General features: G+C 42.9%; 1 protein-coding gene across 3 annotated transcripts in view; it reads right to left on the bottom strand.

Annotated features, from left to right (window-relative positions):
- Positions 1-20253, bottom strand: part of CNTN5 (contactin 5) — a 667536-nt gene that overhangs the window by 120279 nt on the left and 527004 nt on the right. For all 3 annotated transcript variants that reach the window (XM_053385671.1, XM_053385670.1, XM_053385673.1), the window contains 4 exons: positions 19427-19608; positions 8244-8380; positions 6932-7061; positions 6096-6246 (listed from right to left, as the gene is read on the bottom strand). In XM_053385671.1, coding sequence (XP_053241646.1) covers positions 6096-6246; positions 6932-7061; positions 8244-8380; positions 19427-19608 — 600 coding nt within the window. The remainder of the gene's footprint in view (positions 1-6095; positions 6247-6931; positions 7062-8243; positions 8381-19426; positions 19609-20253) is intronic.

Here is a 20253-nt window from a genome sequence, read left to right as displayed (position 1 = left end):
GCTGTTCTCATCCTGAAGCAGAGTGCTTAACCCGAGATACTATTTCTGGGTTAGTGGAATCTGTAACCTGAAGCGTCTGTAACCTGAAGCATCTGTAACCCGAGGTACCACTATACAGTGGTACCTCGAGTTAAAACGTTTCAGGTTACAAACTCCATGAACCTGGAAGAGTTACCTCAAGTTGAAAACTTTGCCCTAGGAGGAGAACGGAAATCGTGTGCCACCGGCGCAGCGGTAGCAAGAGGCCCCATTAGCAAAAGCACGCCTCTAGTTAAGAACAGTTTCAGGTTAAGAACAGACCTCCAGAACAAATTAAGTTTGTAACTAGAGGTACCACTGTAATGCCAAACGGTTCATCATTTTGCAATGTATGGAACTAAGACATACCATAAACCCAGGTAAATGGATACTCTCTAGCAGTTCTTCCCAATCACAGATCAATCTACTTACTCCGGGAATCAGTATGCCACGATCACATGCACTCCCCAAAGCTTTCCGCAGAGAGGTGCTGGGGTTTCTTCTCCCCCCACATGTTTTATTTCCAGTGATTTTTAACATTTACCAAGTGCCCATCGCCCAGAGTGTGTCTAAAATAGCAAAGTGGTTTAAAGCTAACTCACTCTGTGAATTTAGTGCAGAGAAACTGCAAAAGGAGAAAGTAATTGACAACTCTGGGGTCATTTGTGTTTGCGGACTCAGCCACTATCTGGCCAAATGTTTGAATGCTGGAAATTGGCTTGTAACCATCAGCTGGAAATCAGTTTGCAATCACCAGCCATACAATTAAAACACAAATCTTGAAATGTAAACAATTCTGGAGTGATACTGTCATTGACATTCAGAAAAGGCTAACAAACTAAAGCAAACCCATTTACGTTTTTATATAAAAGATACCATCTTCTTGAAATTAGCTTTTTCTTAGCTAAAAGCAGACAATTAAAACACGTTTTCTCTTCCAGAGGGAGCAAAGTAAGTAATAATAGAGTCTTAATAGGATTTTTCTTTGCTAGAGTGGTTTGGGATGGTTTTATTTTAAGTATAATTAATGGTCATGTAATGGTAATAATGAGCAGGCATGAAAGCCCAGTAATGAGAAAAATTGTGTGTGTGCGTTAGAGAGAGGGAGAAGTGCAAAGCTATGTGTTTTTCCCCCTTATACTTAATTCTTGTAGCTCACCAAATACTGTGTGGAGTAGATAATTTTTTTTAAAAAAAACCAATTGCCTTCAAATTGGGGTTTCAGAGAACCTCAAGGTTCCATGGAATTTTACCTGTGGATAAGTAGGTTTTACCAGACTTATAAATTAAAAAATAAACAGGAGATATCAGAAGTTACTCAAAAGAAAATACAGAATTAGTGGACAAGCTTCCTTGGCAAATAAGACAGCCGACCACTACTGATCTTTCCCAGTAATGCATATCCAGAGGCAGGATAGTGTTGGCTGTGTTCTAGAGTCTACCTTGAGTTCACATGGCTTGAGAGCAGTACATGTGAAAAGGATCTAGGAGTCTTGGTTGACCACAAACTTGACATGAGCCAACAGTGTGACGCGGCAGCTAAAAAAGCCATTGCAATTCTGGGCTGCATCAATAGGAGTATAGCATCTAGATCAAGGGAAGTAATAGTGCCACTGTATTCTGCTCTGGTCAGACCTCACCTGGAGTATTGTGTCCAGTTCTGGGCACCACAGTTCAAGAAGGACACTGACAAACTGGAACGTGTCCAGAGGAGGGCAACCAAAATGGTCAAAGGCCTGGAAACGATGCCTTATGAGGAACGGCTAAGGGAGCTGGGCATGTTTAGCCTGGAGAAGAGGAGGTTAAGGGGTGATATGATAGCCATGTTCAAATATATAAAAGGATGTCACATAGAGGAGGGAGAAAGGTTGTTTTCTGCTGCTCCAGAGAAGCGGACACGGAGCAATGGATCCAAACTACAAGAAAGAAGATTCCACCTAAACATTAGGAAGAACTTCCTGACAGTAAGAGCTGTTCGACAGTGGAATTTGCTGCCAAGGAGTGTGGTGGAGTCTCCTTCTTTGGAGGTCTTTAAGCAGAGGCTTGACAACCATATGTCAGGAGTGCTCTGATGGTGTTTCCTGCTTGGCAGGGGGTTGGACTCGATGGCCCTTGTGGTCTCTTCCAACTCTATGATTCTATGATTCACATGGAGCAGTGGTGATGTCCAACATTAACTTCGTGTTCATCCTAGGACACTCTCCAGAATGTTCTAAAAGCACAGTGGTTCCATAGCAGACATGAAGGTGGAAAGTCTAAAAACTAATTATTTAGATTCTAGAGCAGTGGTTCTCAACCTGTGGGTCCCCATATGTTATTGGAATACAACTCCCATCATCCCTGAGCTCTGGCCTTGCTAGCTAGGGGTGATGGGAGTTGTAGTTCAACAACATCTGGGGATCCACAGGTTGAGAAATGCTGTTCTAGAGGATAAAAGCTCACCTTAAAAACAGGAAGGAAGTTGGCAGCAAACACAGAACTACCTGATGACCAAACACTTCCTTTTCAAAAATGCACTTCCATGAACACAACTGAAATCGACGTCACCTTCAAGTGCTAGTCACTAGATCTTACTGATATGTGCAACCAACGTTTATTTTCTCTGCTGGGATTTTCAGGAGCATTTCCAGCAGAGGAAATGCCAAAGCAGCACTATGACAGCTTCATGTCCAATCTTTACTGGCTCCAGAATACCAGGAAGAGCTGGAGAAGAGATCCTCCATCATCAGCTACATTGTGCAGCTGTGGATGGGAACAGCTCTTCTCCAGAACAACACTAAAATAGAAACAGAGTTCGTGCTAGCATCTCTGTCCACTACAGGAAATTGCCACCTACGTGATTTGTCTAGGCTCAGTCAATGGGTGCATCAAAAAGACAAGTGTACGGTAATATATCCATCTTAAGGACACCTCTCAAAATTATGAGTAAAGGAGAATCAAGTAATGACAAATCACATTCAAGTACTATTGGAATTAGTGGTCACGCTGAAAACCACTTGAGGTAATGAAGTGACCACTAACATCGAGAAGAGCTTCACCTGCAGGGCCAAGAGGCATTCATTCATCATGGATCTCTCCTGACTCAGAGCAGAAACAACACACTTTCTTCTTCTCTTGTGTATCTCTTGATAATTGATAGTGCCCTGTGTCAAGCTTTGCACATCATTTTCCTTCATTTTCTGACTTGGATATTCCTAGACCACAAAGTGTTGAGCGGCATGTTTGCCAAAATCACATTGCAGAGTCCTCTTTGGACTGTACCACTTCAGACTCCATGCATGTACACATGCAAGAAGGGATGGGGAGTTGCATATTTTAAGATCCCCAGTTTTAAATAAACAAAAGCAGAATACCTCACCTCACAGTTTTATATGTGCAGAGCAATTTGTACATGAGAAAGCATTCAAAAACACAACTCCCACACCTACAGCTTGAAATGACACAGTCCAGGAAGCAAGTGATCAAATAGATCAGCCTGGAGAGCCTCCTGTGTGAGTCCCTATTTCAGGTATCTTAGGTAACATTTCATCAATAGCTCAACACATTTTCCCTGCAGTTAGTCCACCCCTATTGCCTTAGTCTGTTATTTTCTCAGGGGACTGCCAAGAGCACTGGGCATGGGATAAACTGTGAAGCTTGAAGGGCTGTGAAATTGTGAAGCAAAACTGAGAAGAGAATTAGCAGGTAAGATAGGTGGGAAGAAGATAATTGGCAAACCTGAGAGAATGGAGAAACTGGAAGAAGTGACCAGAGGGAGAGAATTGGAAGTGTGTTTGCGTGAGAGAGTGTGAAGGGTAGGCTAGGTGAATCTGTCAATTTCAGCTTCCTTCAATGACTCCTTTTTCACATGACTCCTTTTTAATTCAATTTTGCCTAATGTACACATTTTTTGCATGGAACTCTCCTATAGTATAATGCATTTTTTATGTTATCTTCACTAATATATGCATTTGTGTGCATCCTTTACCCCCTCCCCCCAGTATATGTGTTTTTGTACACATTACTTGGGTGGTGAACTGCATTGCAAAATCTGGAGAAGTGTCAGTTTTGAAGGACATGGCTGTGTTTTGATTTGTGTATTGTTTCAGAAAGTGTGAATTAGGGAAGTTAGCATCTAAATGTGAACTGAATTGAATTTCTCCCCTCTCCTGTGTGTGTGTGTGTCTACTTATGAAGCAGGATGGAAGAGGTTTCTTCTTTCTTCTTCTTTGGTGATCACTTATAGCCGAGTAAGATTGTCTTCCATAAACACGGTCTTAACAGTGAGTCCGTAAGTGACTGTGGAGGCCAATTCTGGATCCACATATCCTTCCACAGTGGGGACATAGGTTTCTGGGTGGGAGTTGATCATGGTGAGGGTTTGCCAAGCATGCCTTCCTCTTAGCATGTTTCTCCCTTTTGTTCTGAGTTTGAGTGTCTTCAAAGCCCATGACACCTTTGATAAAGGCTGTTCTCCAATTGGAGTGCTCACAGGCCAGTGTTTCCCAGTTGTTGGTGTTTATACTACATTTTTAAAGATTTGCCTTAAGAGAGTCTTTAAACCTCTTTTGTTGACCACCAGCATTACACTTCTCATTTTTAAGTTCTGAAGAGAGTAGTTGCTTTGGAAGATGATAATCAGGCATCCAAACAACATGACCAGTCCAATGAAGTTGAAGAATCATTGCTTCAACACTGGTGATCTTTGCTTCTTCTGGTACACTGGCTTTAGTTTGCCTGTCTTCCCAAGTGATATGTAAAAATTTTCGGAGACACAACTGATGGAATCTTTCAAGGAGTTGGAGATGGTGTTTATAAGTGGTCCATGTTTCACAAGCATACAGTAAGGTTGGTAGTACAATAGCTTTGTAAACAAGCATTTTGGTTTCCCTGTGAAAGTCCCAGTCCTCAAACACTCTGCACTTCAATTGGGAGAAAGCTGCATTCACAGAGCTCAGGCGATGCTAGATTTTGGCATCCATGTCGGCCCAGGTAGGAGAAGTGATTGACACTTTCCAATGTTATACGATTGAGTTGGATTTGTGGCACAGCAGAGGGGTTGTTTTGTGCTTGTTGGTGCAGTACTTTGGTTTTTTGGATGTTGACCAATAGGCCAAGCTTTTCATAAGCTTCTGTGAACATATTTAGAATGGTTTGGAAGTCATCCTTTGAGTGCGCACACACTTCGTTGTCATCAGCATACTGAAGTTATGGCATCCTTACTCTTTGCTTTCAGCCTACTCAAATTAAAGAGCTTTCCATCTGTTCAATATATGATTTCTACCCTGGTGGGGAGTTTCCCTTCGACAATGCGTAGGATCATAGCAACGAAAATAATAGAGTTGGGGTGATAACACAACCCTGTTTAACACATGTGTGTGTGTGTTTGTCTACTTATGAAACAGGATGGAAGAGGCACAATGGAGACAAGGGGTTATTATAAAGTTAAGCAGGGATGGGGGAAGCCGGAATTGTTGGGGGGAAAGGAAAGAGCAAGGAGGAGTCCACAAGGAGCTAAGGAGAAACACGGCACTAGTGTGTGCTGTGGATCACTATCATATAGGCCCGTGCACTCCATTCAGCTGAAGCATGAATCTCAAACTGAATCGCGCCAATTTGGGGGCAATCTAGGCTTCTACCAATTCATGTTGTGACAGCCTCAGATGGTTCCAGGTTGGGTGAGGCCACACAGAGCAATCCAGGGCTGTCATGGGGTAGGACATCAGCTGGGAAGAAAGAGAGGCAGGCAGGGCCCTGGATCGGGGTAGAGCGGGGTGCGTGCAGTGTGCAGTCCTACTGCCCCCTTTTGTGTGGGGTGCTTCTGACATTCATTTTCTGAACACCTTCTCTCATGCCAAAACCTATCCTTTGAAAAGAGTGACTAATATCCTGCTCTTTTTCACAAAACAGCTTCCATTTCCAGGAATTAAAATATACATTAAAATGCGTTAATAAAAAATAACAAAGCGTCGCACATTCTCAGCATTTATGCGGAGCATTTAAAGCCGGCGATTGTCGATCAAAGGCGCTTGGCTGTTATCTCTTTCTCGCAGGCATTCATTCAGTCAAAGGCAAAAATTAATGAACCGACATCTGACCTTTTATTCTCTCTCACTGCTTTGTCTCCTTTCTTCCATGAGATGGCGGGTTTGGGGGAGGCTTGTGGTTTGCACTCGACGGCAACTTCTTGGCCCCTGGTTATAATGATTGTTTTCTTCAGTTGGCTTGGGGGGAAAGTTGGAGCCAAAGCTGTTGAAAGGAAATATTTCAGTCTCTTAGCTTAGTATTTCAATTAATTAATTCACAGATGTCGCATGCCAATATGCTCTCATTTTCTCTCCCCCTCTTTTCCTCACTTCCCTATCCTATAGTGGTTAAAAGGGATTAAGCTATTAAAATCTCCCTCAGTCTGTTTCTTTGGCATAGTGCCAGAGCCCAGCAAGGGATTTTGAGGGAAAGGAGATGGTGTTTCTATGGACAATAGCAACACACACACCCTCAACTGCCCAGGCTAGCCTGATGCTATACTGACCCAGATGGGCACCCAGAGTTATGGATAAGTAACATCTGGAGGGGCAGAGATTCCTCACGCCTGCCTTATAATGTGGTTGCCTTATAATCTTCCTCTGAGCTGTGACTTCCCCCAAACCCCTGTTGTAATTCTGAACTGTCTCCTTCTTCTCTGGAAGGGTCAGGCTTGAGAGGTGGTTGCCCCCTTCCTCCTCTGCCCAGTCCCTGACACTTGCCAGGTTTTCAGACAGGCGTCTCTCCTTGCCTGGAGATGCCAGAGATCAAACCTGTTACCTTCTGCAAGCAAGGCAGATGCTCTATCACTGACCTATGGACCTCCCCTCCCCTCCCCAACTGTCCCCCTATCCCAGCAGCGTATTCTTAATAATAAAATGTAAACAGAGCAACCTTCTTAAGTACACACCCAAAATCCTCAACTCGGCGCTGGTGTAAACGGCTCCGTGCTTGTTTTCGGCTACGCACTGGTACATTCCAGCATCAGACTGATTGACACTGTGGATCAGCAGTACACCATTAACCATCTCAATCCTGCTCTGCAATGAAACAGGAAAATAATTCTACAAAAGCAAACAAAACCAGGAAGATTTGTCGGGTTTTCAGCTTTACAGAATATAGGAAGAGGGGGGCAGGTTCATATATGTGAACATGCACAAAAGTAGCTTCCTGAGTTTAATTGTGGCAGCTGTCCTTTTGCTTCACCCTTTATGACAGTGCTGAAATATTTTAGAGGCTGAAAAGCGCACACAATGGTTATGGTCTGGGATTATCTTCTTTCAGCTGAAGTGTGATCAGAACCCGATGGCTGCATGACATATCACAATTTTAACTGGCTGACTCACTGCTGCTTGCAGTCTATTATGCTTCAGACCTGGCTCATTTGAGACTGAAGATCTTAGTACAGAGCTGAAAGTTTTCTTCCCCTGTGAAAAAGGCTTCCATTTTCCTGCTTTGTCCTCAGAGGATTCTTCAGAATTTCTGGAGAATTTCAGTGGGTGCAGGATTTGGAACTTGCCCTACTTTTACAGCATTTCCACAGCATTCAGCAGCCTCCCTGGCTGCCTGAACCACCTGATCTGAAAAAGCTTCACAGAAGGAGTCAGCATTCCTGGGGCTTTAAATGAAGCACAGACAACCCAGACATATGGATGCCAGAATCTGTCAGTTTCAGTTTTCCATTTTGTCAATCTTAGGTTCAGTTCTCTACATTTCAACACCATTTCCTCCCTTCTTTTTTATGTCCTCATCAGGATTTGGGTGTAAATTGCTCCCAATATGCATATTTTTGTACGCAATTTCCCAAAATACAATTCATTTTTCTATGCTATTTTCACTAACATGTGCATTTAAATACACACATTTTGTATGCAGGTGTATAATGTATATGAGCATTTTTGTAAACATTAAACATCTGGAGAATTGCAGTGCAAAACTCAGAGAGGAGTGAATTTTGAAAGATGGCCAAGCTGTGTTTTGGTTCCTGTAGTATTTTGAAAAGTATAAATCAGGCAGGTTCACTTATAAATGCAGACTGAACTGGATTTCCCTCCACCCCTTCCCAGAGGGCTGCAGACCAGTGGTTCAATGATTTGTTGAATCATTTGTTCAATGATTTGTTCAATGAAACACCTGCCTCAAAAGCAAGGTAAGCACAACACAAACCCTGACCCTGAAAGGAATGTGCTCAGAAAGCAAAGCAAAACTAACTGCACACTTACCTCTGGCCAGAGAGGTGTTCCATTTTTCAGCCATCGATAGGTGGGTCTTGGCTTTCCAGTAGCTTTGCATTCCCATCGGAGCTGATCTCCACTGTCTAACTGGGTATCATTAAGCCTCTCCACCCAATGTGGGTATGCTGCCAAAAATAACAGAACAGGATCACAGTGCTTGATACTGCTGGAACTATAGCTAAGTCTATGAAGACATGCAATGCCATTGTGTACATTTGTTTTTAAACTGCTGCCTTTGCATTTTGATAAATGTTACATCTACATGGGTCATATCCAGTGCTGCAGTTCCACTGGTACAACACACTTCTGCGCATAAAGTAAAGTTTCTTCTTCCCCTCCTGTTCCCCTCTTCTTCCTCCATTACCCTGCACCCTCGAAATCAGTTCCGGAGGGTTGGATACAACCCCTTGTTTTTAAAGTTTGATTTTATCAGCATTTTCTTCTGCATATTTTATATTGCTTCATGTAAGCTGCTTAGAATATTTTTGTTGGTTAAGTGGTGTATTGATCTTATTAAGTTACCCAACTCCTTCAATCTTTCCTCATAAGGCTTGGCTTCCAGACACTTGATCATCTTGGTTGCCCTCCTTTGAACACGTTTCAGCTTGTCAACATCCTTCTTTAATTGTGGCACCCAGAACCAGAAACAGTATTCCAGATGTGGTCTGACCAAGGCAGAATCGAGGGGTACTATTATTTGTTTTGAATGGGACACTATACTTCTGTAGGGGTAGGAAAACTACCTTCCAGTATCATCCCTGTTTGGGCCCGTTATCCAATCTGTTAAGGTCATCTTGAATCCCAATTCTGTCTTCAGCATCATTGGCTACCCCCTCCCACTTTGGTGTCATCTACAAATTGGATGAGCATCCCCTCAGTTCCTTTATCCAAGTCATTTATAAAGACATTGAACAACAACGGTTCCAGGACAGAACCTCTAATGGTTATGGGGTTGCTCGTGCGTAAGTTGCCGCCACTCCTGGGTAGGTGGCCTGGTTAAACCTTTCGTGGCTGGACAGCCCCTCACTTCGTGGCTGCTCAGTCGCTGGCAGAATCCGACAGTGGGCGTTTCTTCAACCTTTTCCAACATAAAAGTTGTTTGACGCCCAGTCTCCTCCTAGCCTCCCTGCGCGGAAGTCTTCTGCGCAGGGTGGGCGTGGGTAGCGGAGGACCTGTGCTCTCTCCGCTGGTGTCCAGTGAAGAGTCTCGGAGCCTGCTCTCCGCTTCCCCCATTGGCCCCCCTCCATCCCTGGTGTCACGCTGAATTTCTTCCCCAACAGGAGACCTGCCTCTCTCCCTACTTGGCCCCTCTCCAGCATCGTCGTGGAGCCTCTCCTCCTCCTCTCGTTCCGATGGCAGTTCCCTGACAGAACCCTACGGCACCCCAATTGTCATTTTCCTCCCCAGGATGATGAGGAACCATTAGTGAACATTCTTTGGGTACAGCTGCCAAGCCACCTAACAGTTACCTCATCCAGCCCACATATTACCAACTTCTTCACAATAAGATTATGGGGGACTTTATCAAAAGCCTTACTGAAATCAAGATACACAGCATCCCCCTGATGATCCACCAAGTTTGTAACTCTGTCAAAAAAAAAAAAAAGGAGTCCAACACTCTTCTCTTACAATGGCCAGCAAGGTGCCCATGGAAAGCCCACAAGAGGGAGCTGAATGCAACAGCAATCTCCTCTTCTGTGGCTCCTATGGTATTCAGAAGAATGCTGTCTCTGACCACAAACACACAAAAACACACCAATTATGAGTATTTTAAGAATCATCTCTCTCTCTCTGCTTCTGCCATGTTTTCAGAGTACTCCCCAGATTTGTGTGAAAACTCTCACTTTCCATCGCAAGCCGTAGAAGAATCGTTGAGGGAAGCAACATTTGATTCATACTGTGCCTGAGTATTAATTAGCTGAGCAAATTCACATTCCATACCAGGTGATTATGAGTTTTGGCAACAATCATTCATTCACAGGGAAGAATCAACGTTTGTTGTTGGGAGCGCCCCAGCATAAATTGATTTCTGCATGGAATATTGTCTGCACAGAGCTAGTGCAACAGCATTATCTGAGCTTATACCATTCTCTGGCCTTTACTCCTTTCATTTTCTGTGTAAAGCTTCTTGCGGTCTGGGGAATTCCTAGCTCTGTAGAGTACGCTGCCTGTCAGCCTAGCTCTGAATACGATTCCCCCAGTCAACACAATGGTTGAGCAACAGCAGCTGATGTTGTAGGCTTGAGGCCTTAATAACTAGCTATGCTACAGATGCCAACTTCCAAAGAGAAAAAAAAGCCTTCTCAAATTAATAAGGCTTAACTCATTAATCCAATGCACTGAAGAGGAAAGCTTTTAAATCTCTTCTGTGCGGCATCGCAGAGTATCAGATGTCAATGGCCTTGACATCAAGGAATGCAGAATAATATATCTGGCAGGGTTGGTTAGCAATTGAGAGTTAGCACAGCGACGGATCTATTTTGGACAGAACAAAATCAATAAAGCACTTTAATAGCAGTCCTTGTGCTGGACAGAATTTAAAAAATAAATCTTATAATCTGGTATTTGACCAGTCACCAATCAGTGTTCCAAGAAGCTGCAGGAAAGGTATGGCAGTTCTTCCCGGGCATATAGGTTGCAAGGAATAGATATCAAGCTGGTATTTAGGCTGCAGTTATATGCGTGCTTAGCTGGGAGTAAGTCCCAGTGAACTCAGTGGTATTGACTTCTGAAGAAACGTATATAAGATTGTGCTGTTAGTTTTGCATCTGAAGGCAAGGGTTGGGCATCCATGAAGGCTGGGATTCCATGTCAATACCCCAGAAGCACTGCTTGAAAACATCGCCCTGGGTTTAAAATAATAGTAACTGGTTGCAGTAATTCATAGAATTGTAGAGTTGGAAGGAACCACGAGGGTCATTTAGTCCAACCCTTTTTGCCCAACGTGGAGCTCAAACCCACAGCCCTGAAAATAAGAGTCTCAAACTCTACGGAGTGAACTGCATATTTGACCAATTGTTCTGTCAGAACAACGGAGTAACAACTTTTGATAACTTAAAAGAGTGACCATGGATTGTTGGGAAGCAGAACTAATTCTTTTATTGAAATTGATTCTTGACCCTGAAATTCCCAACTTTTCTTTGATATATTTAACAACAGGGTTACAAGGGCCTCAAATGTTTTCTGAGTTCTCTTCTTTTTTTCATCATCATCGTCAGTGAACAGACCCCCTGAATAGTATCAACATTGAGTACATACTTGTTGACAGCAGCAAAATGAGCACTTACAAAAAAACCTATACAGTGGTACCTCTGGTTAGGTACTTAATTCGTTCCGGAGATCTGTTCTTAACCTGAAACTATTCTTAACCTGAAGCACCACTTTAGCTAATGGGGTCTCCCGCTGCTGCCGTGCTGCCGCTGCACGATTTCTGTTCTCATCCTGAAGCAAAATTTTTAACCCAAGATATTATTTCTGGGTTAGCGGAGTCTGTGACCTGAAGCATATATAACCTGAAGTGTATGTAACCCAAGGTACCACTGTATTTTAAATGCATTTACCGTAATTTTCTGTGTATAAGACCGGGGGGAAGGGTTACTGAAAAATAAGGTTGAAAAACTGGGGGCATCTTATACACAGGTAGTGGGTATGGGTGACGGGTTATTGGTTGTAGCCGTGAGCTGCAGACTGTCACTGGCAATTAGTAGTGTGATTGGTGGGTGCGGCAAGGGTTTCTTTGTATTGGCTGTGGGAAATGGGTGTGTGATTGGTTGCTGTGTCAAGGGCTGCTGAGGATTGGCTGCTGCTGTGGCAATTGTGCTTGCTATTTACTTCCGCTGTTGGCGATCGGGCAGATGCTTGTAGCAGACATGAGCGATTGTTAGCGAGTCGGGCGAGCGACTGCAACCATCAGGTTAGTGATCTACTGCATTCCCCCCCCCCAAAAAAAGCTGAACAACTCCAATCCTCCCCAAAAAACAGCTGAACAATTTTGGGCAATTTTCTGAAATTGGAGTCCCCCCCAAAGGGGGCATGTTATACATGGAAAAGTACAGTATTGTTGTTGCTTAGTTGTTTAGTCGTGTCCGACTCTTTGTGACCCCGTGGACCAGAGCACGCCAGGCCCTCCTGTCTTCCACTGCCTCCCGCAGTTTGGTCAAACTCATGCTGGTAGCTTCGAGAAAACTATCCAACCATCTCATCCTCTGTTGTCCCCTTCTCCTTGTGCCCTCCGTCTTTCCCAACATTAGGGTCTTTTCCAGGGTCTTTTCCACTTCTCATGAGGTGGCCAAAGTATTGGAGTCTCAGCATCAGGATCTATCCTTCCAGTGAGCACTCAGGGCTGATTTCCTTAAGAATGGATGGGTTTGATCTTCTTGCAGTCCATGGGACTCTCAAGAGTCTCCTCCAGCACCATAATTCAAAAGCATCAGTTCTTCGGTGATCAGCCTTCTTGATGGTCCAGCTCTCACTTCCTCTCTCAAGGCGTTTCCAAGTGTCTCCAATCTGGGCACTGACCAGACTCGGATCTGCTCAGCTGTCACAATGTGGCAGACATCATTTTCAAAGGGGCATTTCCCCCTATTTTCTGTTACCTTAAATAATTTTTTGCATTGATTAAACCTTTATGAGCCTGCATGTGGCAAAAAACAATAATAACTCTTTAAAAAAATATTGGGCAGTATCCAACTTTCCTGTCCTGCTACTGCAAGAGACGTCTGTCTGCAGAATGGAAATCGCCACTTCTCCCCCCAAGCAGTCCCTGATCCACCCTCAAAACCTGCTTTGGAAGGCTGGGAGTAAATATCCGCTGAAAAGGTAATGTTTTACTTATGTCCCCAGCTCTGTTGTAGTTTTATGCCTTTTTGTGTACTTTGACACCACGGTTTTAAATTGTTGTAAGCTTCCCTGAGTGGCACATCAACACCAGAAGGTTGGGGTCGAAATAACCATATGTTGCACTTAAGCCAGAGGGAGAATGGCTTTGCTAAGGCCACCAAGTGGCTAAGGAGAGATTTGAACCAAGGATTATCCGATTTACAGCGCAGGCGGTACATATCTACTTGCATGAATTTATGCTTTCAAATCATTTCGCATTTTGAATTTTGTATATGCATGACTGCCATGACTTGTAGGGAAAGGGCAGAGAAGCTATCCTTTAAAAATGGCTGCTTATTAAGTAGGACATCATTATTTCAGAGTCTTGAAATTTTCTGAGTGCAAATAAACAATCCTAACGAAGAAAATGATTTGCCATCAAGTTGATCTGTGTGCGAGTTGTGCAAAGCAACAAGTGTACACACTTTCGCCATGGTTTGCTGTTTTGCTTATGACCCTTGGTTTAAGTACAATGTGAGCCAAGGACCCTTCATTAACCATGTTTTTTTTGGGCCCCTTACCCAAGAAGCTCACAGAGCTACAAAGGCTTGATGCAGGAGCTGCAGCAAAGCAAAGCAAAGCAAGCCATGGTTTATTTCATCATCTGTGAAACAACTGATTGTTTGTTAAACAAACCATGGCATGGTGTTATGTGTGAACCAACCCATTATGTATATATGCATGAGAATAAATGTACAACAGAGGGGAGAAAGGAGATGATTTATCATTGTTTACTAACTGCCTTGCCTAACTGTAATATTTCCTCTGTATATGTTTACATTTATGGTAAGCTGCTTAGGTCCTCTGATGTTTAGAAAGCTAAGAATGCATATTAATAAATCAGTTTAAAAAGTAGCACTAACCACTGAATTACAACCCTTTTTATCAAGGAGCTTCTTCAGAAAATAATAACTCAATTAGGATGGAACAAGAATGCTACCTCCAAATAGTAAACTGCTGGAAATTGACAGATTGCATGTGCCTTTCTAGTGCCCTATGCTCTTGGTTAACACTTTAAAGCATTCAGGTTTGTCTGATGAAGTGAAGAGGATATTCTGTTGTTGAGGATGATCAAAGTTTATTTCTAATGGTTAAGTCTATTTTAAAAATGTAATTCAAGCAAGAGGGCTCAAACTATCAAAGAGGGGTGATCAATGTTACCTTACTTTTGGTGAAAAGAATACTAGGCAAATAATGGAAAGGGAAAAGGATTCCTACAATAGAGCAATTGTTAACATAATTATGGCAAATTGCATAAATTAAACTGTTTTTATATGTGACTAACAGAAAGCAGCTCAAGCAAAGACCCTCCTTGTGATAAATGGGCATCGTTGGCCATTTATGAGAAAGGAAAAATTAATGAGACTAACCAAGTCAGCCAATTGTTCACTTTAATTAGAACATTAAGCTTGCACTGATAAGATGTTCGGGTCTGGAGTGTTTTGCTGGCATGTAATTACTAAAATGCTGTTGGTACTATTTAAAATAATAATAACACACAGTTTAAAGTAATACAACATAACACAGATTAAAAGGACTCAGAGACTCTGCTTTAGAGCAAAAGTGTGCCCCTGGTTCTGCAATCCCACACAAAACACTGTCCCCTAGTCCAGCTTTCAGAATCATGCATGAGTAGAAACATGTCCTGACAACTCTTATTTCTAGGAGACAAGGATCTCGCAACTCTCATTTATGCATCTGCAGCCAAAGAATGAATGCAATCATTCTGGTCCATGGGGGTGGGGAATTGAATAGGAACATTACTATTATATAAAGTTATTGCACTTCTTTCCCCATTTGGATTGATACCTCGCTAATCTCAAGATCATTTACTGCAGTTCCTTGGAAGTGAGGATGGATGGATCTATTTCTGGTTCATACTTCTAACCATAATTCCAACCTATGGTTTCTGCATTGGTAGTAGGTTTATATATACAAAAAAGGTAAAGGTAGCCCTGACCATTAGGTCCAATCGTGGACGACTCTGGGGTTGCGGCGCTCATCTCGCATTATTGGCCGAGGGAGCCGGCGTACAGCTTCCAGGTCATGTGGCCAGCATGACTAAGCCGCTTCTGGTGAACCAGAGCAGCGCACGGAAACGCCGTTTACCTTCCCGCCGGAGTGGTACCTATTTATCTACTTGCACTTGACGTGCTTTCAAACTGCTAGGTTGGCAGGAGCAGGGACCAAGCAACGGAAGCCCACCCCGTCACAGGGATTCGAACCGCCGAACTTCTGATTGGCAAGCCCTAGGCTCTGTGGTTTAGACCATAGCAACACCCACATCCCTTTATATATATATATATAAAGATCCCCTCAAATTATATAAATACATGCTTAAAGTTTCTTTTCTCTCAGTATATATATAGATGAATTTGCAAGAAGAAACAACACAGGGCAGTGATGGAAAGGCCATGGCCCTGCAAAGGTAGACGGACTCCAACTACCATCACCGTCAGCTAGGGATAGAGGAGAAATTCAACTCAGTTCTCATTGAAAGGCAAACTTCCCAAATTCACACTATCCAAAACAATATCTGGATAGCTCAGTTGGTAGAGCATGAGACTCTTAATATCAGGGTTGTGGGTTCCAGCCCCATGTTGGGCAAAGGATTCCTGCATTTTAGGGGGCTGGACTAGATGAACCTTGTGGTCCCAACTCTATGATTCTGTGTGGACTAGAACACAGCCACCCTTTGAAATTTGTACTTTTTTGAATTCTGCAGTGCAACTCGCCAACCAAGTAATATGCACAAGACATGCATCTAAATGCATATGTTAATAAGAATAACATTAAAAAAATAATCTGGGAAGAGTGCTTTTCATATCCAGGCAAAAATGCAACAAAATGTGTATCCTAGAAAAAAAAATCAAACTAAAGAGCAAATAAATATTCTTATTTAAAAAAATAATAATTTGTAAGTTGGATCGTAAATGTGGAGAACTGAATTTAAGATTGAATTCTTTCTGTTTTGCTCTCCCCCCCCCAAAAAAATCGACAGCTTCACCCCACTGTAGCCCCAGCCAGTGGTCTGGCATGATGGGAGTTGTAGTCTGGTAACATATGAAGGGCAAAGGAAAAGGTAAAGGTAAAGGACCCCTGGATGGTTAAGTCCAGTCAAAGGCATCTATGGGGTTGGGCCGCTCATCTTGCTTCAGGTTGAGGGAGCTGGCGTTTGTCCACAGGCAGCTTTCCGGGTCATGTGGCCAGCATGACTAAACCGCTACTGGTGCAAGAGAACACCGTGATGGAAGCCAGAGTGCACGCAAACACCATTTACCTTCCTGCCACAGTAGTACCTATTTATCTATTTCCACTGGTGTGCTTTTGAACTGCTAGGTTAGCAGGAGCAGGGATAGAGCAATGGGAGCTCACCCTGTTATGGAGATTCGAACCGCTAACCTTCTGATTGGCAAGCCCAAGAGGCTCAGTGGTTTAGACCAGAGCGCCACTTTGGCTACTGCCATTCTAGGCTGTGAACAGTTCAGATGGGGAGGTCCAGCAAGATGGGTCAGCAGCCTGCATGAGCTGAGTTGTGTGTCCTTAAACCAGTCTCTTCTGACACACTCAGGCATTCCTCAGCAGAAAGGTCAATGTGGAAGTGATTCCCCAGAGACATAAACTTTGAGAGGCACCCTGAGTGGGCCATGAAATCAATTAGAATGCTGGGCTGAGCAACAGCAACAAGTTCACGACAAATTGCAAGCGACTAAAATGACATGCCAGAAGAAATATCAACAACCTCAGATATGCAGATGACACAACCTTGATGGCAGAAAGTGAGGAGGAATTAAAGAACATTTTATTGAGGGTGAAAGAGGAGAGCGCAAAATATGGTCTGAAACTCAACATCAAAAAAATGAAGATCATGGCCACTGGGCCCATCACCACCTGGCAAATAGAAGGGGAAGAAATAGAGGCAGTGAGAGATTTTACTTTCTTGGGCTCCATGATCACTGCAGATGGTGACAGCAGCCATGAAATTAAAATATGCCTGCTTCTTGGGAGAAAAGCAATGACAAACCTAGACAGCATCTTAAAAAGCAGAGACATCACCTTGCCAACAAAGGTCCGTATAGTTAAAGCTATGGTTTTTCCAGTAGTGATGTATGGAAGTGAAAGCTGATAAAGAAGGCTGATTGCTGAAGAATTGATGCTTTTGAATTATGGTGCTCTCAAGAGTCTCCCATGTACTGCAAGAAGATCAAACCTATCCATTCTTCAGGAAATCAGCCATGAGTGCTCACTGGAAGGACAGATCCTGAAGCTGAGGCTCCAATACTTTGGCCACCTCATGAGAAGAGAAGACTCCCTGGAAAAGACCCTGATGCTGGGAAGGATGGAGGGCACAAGGAGAAGGGGACGACAGAGGACGAGATGGTTGGACAGTGTTCTTGAAGCTACCAACATGAGTTTGACCAAACTGTGGGAGGCAGTAGAAGACAGGAGTGCCTGGCGTGCTCTGGTCCATGGGGTCACAAAGAGTCGGACACGACTAAACAACAGCAACAAAAATGACATGGGAGGAGTAAAACACAGTTTTTTTAAAGGCGAGAAAAATAACCCAGAAAACTAGAAGCCTGCGAAGCATCTTGGGCCTTGCCAAATCGAACATGAAATGTCTTCTGTCACTTGCAGGGCTGGACGTCAAGCCAAGTGGCCGAGACAGAAGCAGTGATTGTTTCCAGAGTGTCAGCTGTATCAGGCAATCATGGTACATCTGGTTGTCAGCATTGGGTAAGCTGGGAATCAAATCGGCCTGTGATTGCATGAGAGCAGACAGGCTGACTCTGTGCATTCTTGGGCATTCCCCAAAGCATCCATGGTGAACTGGATCAAATTCAACTGACAAACTGAGCATGATTAAGGCAGACAGGAAAGCTAGTACCTAAGGATGAATTGCAAATCAGAGCATTCCCCAGAACGACAGGTTTAATCCCAATACCCTGTCTGAAGCTCTTCAAGGGATGGTGTGTAAAAGATGGTTCTTTAACTGTAAGTCTGAGAACCTATAGGAAGGAACCTGTAGCGATGCCAGGCTCTTATAGCCAAGGCTTGTTTCTGAAGCTAAAAAACCCATAATTCTCTGAAAATAAGGTTAGTGCACTCAAAAGCAAGGGTCAAAACTATCGTTATCTGATTTAGCCATGTAAATTATGGGTGGGGTGAGAATATTAGGGATGGAGCAATAATACTGCTAATTCATTTGTTTCTGGCACTTATAATGCATCTATAAAAAAAAAAATCTCTCGGGGTCATTCAATATATTTAATAAGGTCACTGTATGTAATAAGAGAGCCTTAAGAAAACATACAATCCAAAGTCATTTCCAGGTCCTTAAGATTTTGGAGGAGAGATTCGGGCACATACTGGAAACTGAAGTATGTGCACATAAAATGGATTAAAAAGCTCTATTGCCTTGGTTCAACATATCCACTTAAAAAACACAACACATTTTCATAGATAGAAAAGAGATGGGGAAATGCCCTGAATACTGTGGGATTAACAAATGGTTAACAGAAAGATGTATAAGCACCGTACAAGCAAATAAGGGGGAATTCAGGATACATGCTTGCTGTTGCATGTCCTCCCAGCAAACAAATAAAGACTAGACATGTGGTTGTGTCCAACTAATTTTTAGTCAAAGTAGACCCATTGGGCCTAAATTAGTCATGACCATTAATTGGAATGGGTCTATTCTGAGTAAATATTAGCCGGATATTACTCATGGTGTAACCTCCTTGTAAGATTTGTGCAATAAATTAGGAGAGTGAACTGGCCCTCAGTAGGGCACAGTTCTCAGATGATGGAAACTAGCTCTGTGCAGACCTCCTCCTTGTCAGATCGCAGAAAGCTTCAATGAACTCAGTTGGACTTACACATGAGTAGGGACAGTCTCTTACATTTGGTTTCTGACTAGTCACTGATTTGCAGCCAGAAGTTAAGACTGAGCAAGTTTGCTATATTCATAAGATAAACTTCATGCATATGGTGAGATTGTTCAGTCTTAACTTCTGCTGAAATATGAAATATTCCATCTGTATTGGCATTCTGCTGGCTTCTGAAGGCTTCTGTTTCCTGTTTGAAATAGTGTCTTGTTTTAATTGGATCTTTGCATATTTTAATAATAACATGTTTATATTTTAATGTTTTAATGGGATTGTCTTATTGTGAATTTTAATTGTGCGATGTTTCTATTTTGATGTTTGTGTAATTGTGTTATTTACACCTGTAAGCTGCTTAGAAGCTCATTTTGGTATTAAGCAAAATGATTAACAACAACAACAACATACTGTATACTTGCAGCTGTCCTCTGAAGACATTCCTTCCACGTGAGTTTTCGGCCTTACATTCATATGTCCCTGCATCTTCCAGCTGCACATTTGGAATTTCAAGAACCGCCTGGGACTTCCGCAGGCGGGCTTTGCTTGGATTGGGGCCATTCACTTTCCTCCATGAGATTGTTGGAACTGGGCTGAAATACAGAGTGAAGTCATGATTAGCTCTGATGCTATTAAGAGTATAGATCCTGTTACCTGCTAATTTAAGTACTTAATCGTCTAAGCAGCAATAAAGTGTAATCACAATTAAGGCTCATGAACTGCTTGATATATTTCACTTTCTACTGAGAATATTTAATAAGTTCTGCTCTGTCATGGACACTTCCTGGCTATTTGGAAGTACGTTTCCCCCCTCCCACAGCTATTAAACTATGAAACTTAAAATGAACATATATTATTTTTCACGAGCTCAGAGAAAAGCATCACACACTGAAATCTTGATGCTTGGGCTGGGGCTGTGTGTTAACATTCCTCATGGTACCTCAGGTTAAGTACTTAATTCGTTCCGGAGGTCCGTTCTTAACCTGAAACTGTTCTTAACCTGAAGCACCACTTTAGCTAATGGGACCTCCCGCTGCCGTTGCGCCACCAGAGCACGGTTTCTGTTCTCATCCTGAAGCAAAGTTCTTAACCCGAGGTAATATTTCTGGGTTAGCGGAGTCTGTAACCTGAAGCGTATGTAACCCGAGGTACCACTGTATTCCAGTTTATCTAGGAGAACTTCTAAAATAAATATCAGAACTGGAGCATTCAGAGTTTATCTCAGCTTACAGTTTCTC

The sequence above is a fragment of the Podarcis raffonei genome, chromosome 4 (genome assembly GCF_027172205.1).
Source record: "Podarcis raffonei isolate rPodRaf1 chromosome 4, rPodRaf1.pri, whole genome shotgun sequence".
Classification (NCBI taxonomy): Eukaryota; Metazoa; Chordata; class Lepidosauria; order Squamata; family Lacertidae; genus Podarcis; species Podarcis raffonei.
Note: the sequence above shows the minus strand (reverse complement) of the source record. Positions and strands in the feature narration are given on the sequence as shown.